At 40.3% G+C, this 7,810-nt stretch overlaps 1 protein-coding gene across 7 annotated transcripts in view; it reads right to left on the reverse strand.

Moving 5' to 3' along the window:
- Celf1 (CUGBP Elav-like family member 1) overlaps positions 1–7,810 on the reverse strand; it is a 71,518-nt gene that overhangs the window by 25,849 nt on the left and 37,859 nt on the right. For 4 of the 7 annotated variants that reach the window (XM_013352657.2, XM_005364187.3, XM_005364185.3 and 1 more), the window contains exon 1: positions 6,736–6,869. The exons of 1 other annotated variant lie outside the window; for it this stretch is intronic. In XM_013352657.2, coding sequence (XP_013208111.1) covers positions 6,736–6,806 — 71 coding nt within the window. In that variant the 5' untranslated portion in view covers positions 6,807–6,869. Of the gene's footprint in view, positions 1–6,735; positions 6,888–7,810 lie in introns of those variants that run through there. 2 more of the 7 variants (XM_026787670.1, XM_026787671.1) reach the window with 1 other exon arrangement.

Consider the following 7,810-nt stretch of genomic DNA (forward strand, 5'->3'; position numbering starts at 1 on the left):
AATCCTGTCTCGAAAAAGCAAAAAGAATTTTTTTAAAAACTGAAGAAAGAGACAGACAGATGAACAAACAAACGAATAAGCAAACAATGGTAAGAGAAAAAAAAGCTAATGATATGGCTCAGTGGATAAAGGTCCTTGTTGCTAAATCTGAAAGCTTCAGGCTGATCCTCAGAACCCACACAGGAGGAGAGAGCTACAAGCTGTCCTCTAACCTACACAAGCATGGTATGCACAGGTCTTTATCCCAGCACTCAGTAGGGGAAAGCAAAAGCAGACCAATCTGTTAGGTTCTAGACCAGCCAGAGCTGCACAGTGAGATCCTGTCTCCAAAATACTAATTCATTTGATTAAGTATCTTTTAGGTATCAGTAGGTAAAGGCACCTGCCACCACCCTAAGTTCAATTCCCAGAATTCACATAGTAGGAGAGAACCAACTCACACCATACACTGCCTATACACATACACGTACAAAGAAATTTATTAAAAAATGTTAGCAGTGTGTGGTGTGGTGTGTGTATGTATGGGGAGGGGGCACTCAGTGGGTAAAAGCACTTGATGTCCAGCCAGAGCATCCAAGTTCAATCCCTGGAGTTTACACTAAGAGAGCATCCATTCCAAACCAATTTCTGTAAGTTTTCCTTTGACCTTCACACATACTAAATAAATAAATGTAAAAATAAAAGATTTAATTAAAAAAATTTTGCCGGGTGGTGGTGGCGCACGCCTTTAATCCCAGCACTTGGGAGGCAGAGGCAGGCGGATCTCTGTGAGTTCGAGACCAGCCTGGTCTACAGAGCGAGTTCCAGGACAGGCTCCAAAGCCACAGAGAAACCCTGTCTCGAAGAACCAAAAAATAAAAAATTTTTTTCTTGGATATTTCCTTGGATCTCTTGGAAACAGTTAAAAAGGAACCTGACAGTGTCAGCTAGAAATTTAAAAACCGAAAGAAGCAATCACATCAATGAATAAATATTCAGAATAAGTAGATTCAAACTTTCTCAACTGCCACTGAAGTGATGGGATGAGCAGTAGGCAGTCTTCCATTTTCCTTGCACGTATATTTTTAGTGTGACTGTTGTCCTTAAGTAGGCAATCACTGCATTAAAAAGCACCTGAGGGCCGGGCGATGGTGGCACACGCCTTTAATCCCAGCACTTGGGAGGCAGAGGCAGGCGGATCTCTGTGAGTTCGAGACCAGCCTGGTCTACAGAGCGAGTTCCAGGACAGGCTCCAAAGCCACAGAGAAACCCTGTCTCGAAGAACCAAAAAAAAAAAGCACCTGAGGACAAAGATTGAGTTCAGGGCTCTCCTAGCATTCCTAAGGCACCGAGTACAGTTCCCAGCACCACAAAACAGATAAAATAGACAGATAAGTAGAGAGGCAAGAAAAATAGATGATAATAAATAGATGAGTAGATAAGTAAATAAATAAACTTTCATTTCCCTAGATATTAATATCTCCAGGTAGAGTACTCATCTAGTCTGCTGAGAACCAAGGTTCAATCCCCAGCATGATAAAAGGGGTGTGTGTGTGTGTGTGTGTGTGTGTGTGTGTGTGTATGTGTGTGTGTGAAGAAGACTGAAGAAATGACCCAGTCACTAACTAGAGTGCCTGCTGTGCAAGCATGGAGCCCTGAGTTCAGATCCTAATACCCATGTAAAAAGATGGACATGGATCACTTCTTTATGATGAAGCACTTCTGTGACCCCCAACCCTGGAGGACAGACAGATGGATTCCAAGGTTCACTAATCTTGTCAGTCTAGCTGAATGAACTTTAGATTCTGCAAGAGAATTTCTCTCCAAGAATAAGGTGAAGAGATAGAGGAAGACATCTTAACATCAACTCTGTCCTCCACATGCACCCACACAGGTAGATAACGCACACTCGCACCAACAATCACAACCATGCATGCACGCACACACACACAACCCAACAATTTTCAAAAGATTTCATTATTCATTTTGTCACTCACCTGTCATTATTAGTTGATTGCACTTTGCGGATAACACAAACAGAAAAAATTTTCAGACAACAATCCGTTTACCTTTTTAAGCAAGCATAAACCCACACTATATTCAAAATTTAACCATCATCCAGTCCCAACAAGTTCCCCAGATTATATAAATACAGTGCTATGGAAAAGGGGGAAGAGAAATACATGCAAATTTCAAGGACTTTAGAAAAAGGAGTCCATATTATGTCCCAGGTGTTTCTCTAAAGAGAACAAGAGAGAAAATGTGTATGATATGTGGAAATAATTTTAACATGGATAGTGACTTGTCACTAGGTGCTAGAAAAAGCTATCAACAAAAGTTTCTAAGTCAACATCCTTTAACAGCATAACAATATAATATTGTGAAGTAGTTGTCTTCCCGAAGGTTTGAGAAAATGTTAAGGTTTTATTTTGTAATTATCTCCTTCCAGATGCTCCTCTCAGAGAACAGCCACCCAGACAAATCAAAACAACACCAATACCACCATTATATTGGTTCTATGGAAGACTGAGCAACAATCTGCCTTGGAGAATAATACTAAACAAGTGAAAATACTAGACAGTCAACAAATCATTTAGCAAATCTCCTGAACTCCTGATTCTTTTTCTGTAGCCTGAAGCTCCCAATTGCTGGGATTACAGATACATACTACCACTCTCTTGCTATTCTAAATCTTAAATTAAAAAATTATATTTTTCTCTTAAAAAATATGAGGCAGGACAGGTGGCGTAGCTGCTTGCCTTTAAAACCAGCACTCACAAAGCAAAGGCAGGCACCTATGAGTTCAGGGCCAGCTTGGTCTTCACAACAAGTTCCAGGATAGCAGGACTATGTAAAGAAACCCTGTCTTAAAAAAAAAATAATTATTATTTAAAAAAGTAAAACAATGCCAGACGGTGGTTGCATTTACATTTAATCCCAGCACTAGGGAGACAGAAGCAGGTGGGTCTCAGTGAGTTCAATGCCAGCCTGGTCTAGTTCCAGGACAGTCAGGACTGAAACCCTGAGGGGAGAGGGCACTAAATCAAACCAAATCAACAAACAAAACAAAAAACCTGGCAAGTCAGCTGAGAATGTGCACATCTGTAGCCCCACATTACTGGGTAAGCAGAGGTAGGTGCATTTTGAGTTTGAAGTCAACCTGGGCTATATAGTCAGACAGTCTCAAAAATAAAATGAGCCAGGCATGGTGGGTGGTACATGTCTTTAAAGCTAGCAGAGACAGGGGCAGGCAGATGTCTGAGTTCAAGGCTAGCCTCATCCACACAGTGAGTGCCAGGCAAACCAGGGCTACAGGGCTACAAAGTAGACCCCGAACACTCACTCACTCCTCTGTGTGTGTGTGTGTGTGTGTGTGTGTGTGTGTGTGTGTGTGTGTGAAGAAAAAGTAAATTGGGGTAGAGAGGGAACATGAAAACAGGGAAGAAAAACAGCCAGTCAAGGGTTCCAATGCGGACAATTTGGAAAACTGCTTTTCTGTACAGTAGAGTCCTGAGAAACAGAGAAGGTAGGAAAGTCGATTAATCAATGAGAGAGCTAGAGGTTTGGCCCAACCCTTGGAGAACATCACCTTTCTTTCCTTTTCTTTGGTTTTCCGAGACAGGGTTTCTTTGTAACTTTGGAGCCTGTCCTGGAACTAGCTCTTGTAGACCAGGATGGCCTCAAACTCCAGAGGTCCGCCTGCCTCTGCCTCCAGTCTGCACCACTACCACCTGGGTTACAATACCATGTTCTGAAGTGTAAGCAAATGAAAAGAGCTGGAAGAAGACTTTACCATGACCAGAGAAGAACCCAGGACACTGAGCAGAACAGGAATTGTATCTGAGCTCCCTGGAGCATTCAGGGCTCCTCACCACTTCTGTGTTCTAAAATTTTTTGAATCACATTCCCAGACAAAATTATTTTAGTCACAAATCATTGACTTAACCTCTGGTTTAAAGTATTGCTTTAGTGAAGAATTCAAGAGGTTGCAAGCATATGCCAATTTCAAGAATTCTTTATCCTGGGTCTGGGAATGCAGATCAGAAGTAGAGTGCTTATCCAGTATGTACAAAGTCCTGGGTTTTAGTTCCAACAACACCTGCATGAACTCCCACAAACACCACTCACGTGTCATCATAAGCTCCATTCCGTAGTAGTATATTATTCATATGAAAGTAGATCTAAGGACATGGAAATAAAAGCTACTCATTGATGTCTGATCTAGTACCTCCCCAATAACAAAAGAGTATTCATTCCAATTATCTTCAGAAAGCAAGTTCTGGCCTATTTCAACTGAGTACCTCATCTGTACTATAGGGGACAACAAGTCAAAGCACTTAGCTTAGGTTTTTTTTTTTTTAACAAAGCTTTGGTGAAGATGGGTCACAAAAACAGATGCAAATGACTTTAGTTTAAAAAACAAAACACTAAAACAAACAAACAAACTAGGGGGCTGGAGAGGTGGCTCAGAGGTTAAGAACACCTATTGTCTTCTGGAGGTCCTAAGTTCAGTTCCCAGCAACCATATGGTGGCTCACAACCATTAGAGCTGGTGCCCTCTTCTGGCATGTGTATACATAATAAATAAATTTTTAAAAAAAAACACTAACAATACACTCTGATTAATTCAAAGTACCCGCATTAAACTTCAAACTTTTGCTTCAAACTTCAATACACATTAAAAACTAGACATCACACTTAAAATATAGTCTTGGACATTAACATAAAAACTAATCAGGACTTTTAAGTTCCAGGTGGTGTCATGCAATGGTGCTCTCCCCAGAGTTTGTAGAATGGTGGACTGGTTCAACCTCTTCAAAGATAAGAAACCTGGGCTGAGGTTGGTAGTTCAGTTGGTGGAGTACTCGGAAACCCTGGGTCTGATTTCAGGGCTGTACAAACTGCAAACAAAGGCATCTGGCAATCATCACAAAGCTGAGAAGGCAAAGGCAGGAGGACCTATGTTCAGCAGCCTTATCTACACAGAAAGTTAAGAGGCCAGTCTGGGATACACATGAGGCCCTATGGAAAGGAAAGAAAAAAGGAAAGAGGTTGAATGGAGGGAGTGTAGCTCAGAACACTTGTCTGCTCAGCAAGCTAATTTCTAGCACAAAGAGAAAAGGCCGAAGAACAGGGGGAAGGGACCTGAATATTCAACAGGCAGCACACACGCACGCATACGCACCCTTCTAGAATGCAAAGATAATGAGCCACAAACTCCCAATTTTAACTAGTAATTTTAATTGAGATATGGGCATGCTTGGTGTGCCGAATCTCAGTAGTCATACTTAACTGTCCTTTTAACTACTGCTAAAATAACATTTTGATAATAAAGAACTGTCATAAAAAAACATTTAAATTACTATTTGAAGAACAATAGAGAAGGCTTATAATCCATTTCAAAAGAGCAATATAGCTAACTTAGAGACTCTCAAAACTATCTCAGAAAGTACCTGGCTATTACTCCCATCTGTGGGGGTGTGAGCTGAACAGTGAGCCTAACTTCAAAGATCCACACTAGTATCTTTCACTGGGAATGTTCTCCGACTAACATTCTTGGCTTTCTACAAAGGTGCATTTACTTGATGTTCTAAGGTATTTTGCACTTGGTTAAAGTGATGAAACCAGGAAAAATGGTTAAGGTAACTGAAATAATACAGAATTCAGATTTTGATGGAAATCAGGGATTGGGAATGGGACCCTTCTCTAGAAAGTTCAGAACTCATGTTTCCTATAGCCCCAATTCAGGGCCAGGCTAACAATTTGGCTAGCTAACAAGATCTTCTATTTCTGCACCCACAATTTATTTGAGCAAACTGCCAATAAAAATTGATCCAATTTTGTTTTACTATGGTTTGTTTTTGGTAAGGATAACCTAGTATTACTGAAATTACATGCTGAACTATATTTTCAATTAGTGAGGAAGTAGGAGGAGAAAATTAAGGTTCAGAATTATACTTCACAGGTCAATACACTATATAGCACTATACATACAACACTAAGCAATGATTATACAGAAGCTTCAGAGTATTGCAATTAAAAACTAGCAAGGCATGTTGGCACATGTGTATTAACCTAGTACCTCAGTAGCAGAAGCAGAACATCAAGAGGTCAATCTGAGCTATATAGGGAGATCCTGTCTCAAAAAATAGAACAGGAGCTGAGGATGATACAGTGCTTGCCTAATATACTCAAAGCCCTGGGTTCTATGTCTGCCAAAACTGAGCCTCAAGGCTCATGCCTGCAATCCCAACACCCAGGAAGTTACAGTAAGCAGGAAGGTGAGGAGTTCAAGGTAATTCTTCGGCTACATAGGGAGTTCCAGACCAGGCTGGGTTACATGAAACCCTGTCTCAAAAAAAATAAAAATAAGTAAATAATCAAATAAAAATAAACAAAACAACAAATAACAAAATACTCGATTCCCAAAGGATTATTTAATATTGCATACCCAACCCAAGCAATAGCCACCTTGGAATCTATTACATGAGTAAACACTATTGTTTAAAGAGATTAGAGCCAGCACACTTGAACTGATGTTGCTAATCATACATCAAGTGTACCTTCATGCAAAGAATTCAGTTACATCCAGGAGGCAATTAACAGTTATGAGAATTAGACTAAATAATAAAGAAAATTAAATATGGGTTTTCTACTTTATTCTTTCTTTTAAGGGACCGGTTTCACCAAATAATAGCAATAAGACAGCCCAGTTCCCTCTGTTTATGATAAAAATTAGACAACAAAAATACTTACACAGGACTGGAATTCAAAGAGCAATGATCCACCATCATTTCTGGAAGGAAATCCAGCTTAAACGCAGCCATCACCTCACTCTCCCCTTCAGAAGCCAATGATAATAACTTGCTGCACTTGTCTGATCCACAAATACACACAGCTTTAGCTTCCTGGGCCCCACAAAAAACACAAAGTGGAAATGGAGCTCAGGGAAACCAGTAGTAAGTGCCACAGAAAGAGGCAGGTCTGGGGAAGGGGCAGGGAAAGGGAGTATTGGACTAAAATGGGGATGCGACCATGTGAAAGGAGGCTCAGCCCAGCACACAATGAAAGTGCTGATGCACCAGGCTTGTTTTGTGTGATTTTTCCCTGGCGAAGCAGTACTAAGTGCACTGTCAGATAAACAGTGTGTCGGATTCATGAAGATAGTGTAGCCAACAAAGCAGAAGAAGTACTCTTGTTTCACATCCTCCAAAGTCCTCCCTGTAAATCAGTATTCATGATCCCACAAAACTAAAATTACCCAAAGGAAAAAGCAAACAGGCAAAACAAAACAACAAACAACAACAGCAACAAAGTAACCAACCAAGAAAAAAAAAACAACTCACCACACTTTATGTGGTCCAAATATGTTTTTTAAAGAATTGGGTTGTTGGCCTTGGTTTTAAACTTAGTTTCCATGTGTCAAAGATAGCAATGAGCACAGTTCTTGAGTCCAAATTAACCCCATAACAGTCGCAAAAGGAACAGTAAGGTCAACAGAAGCAGACCAGAAACAAGCTGTTGTCAAACTGGCCATGTAAACCCTGTTTTTCACCAAACTACTTTTGAGGGAATAGCCCTGTTCTCTTAAATAGTGTTGAGGGTAAAGTGATAAATCAGTTGCTCATCGGACAAGTCTTCAAAAAAAACTCTGGTTCAGTATCACTTATTAGGGGGGGCACAGGCAAAATATCTTTACTAATTCTCAATCTTAACTTGCCAGAAATGAAAATAGAAATATTCTGTCTCATTCTTTTATATACATAAATCAATCCATCCATCCATCCATCCATCCATCCATCCATCCATCCATCCATCCATCCATCCATCC

Source organism: Microtus ochrogaster (assembly GCF_000317375.1).
Source record: "Microtus ochrogaster isolate Prairie Vole_2 chromosome 14 unlocalized genomic scaffold, MicOch1.0 chr14_random_1, whole genome shotgun sequence".
Taxonomy (NCBI): domain Eukaryota; kingdom Metazoa; phylum Chordata; class Mammalia; order Rodentia; family Cricetidae; genus Microtus; species Microtus ochrogaster.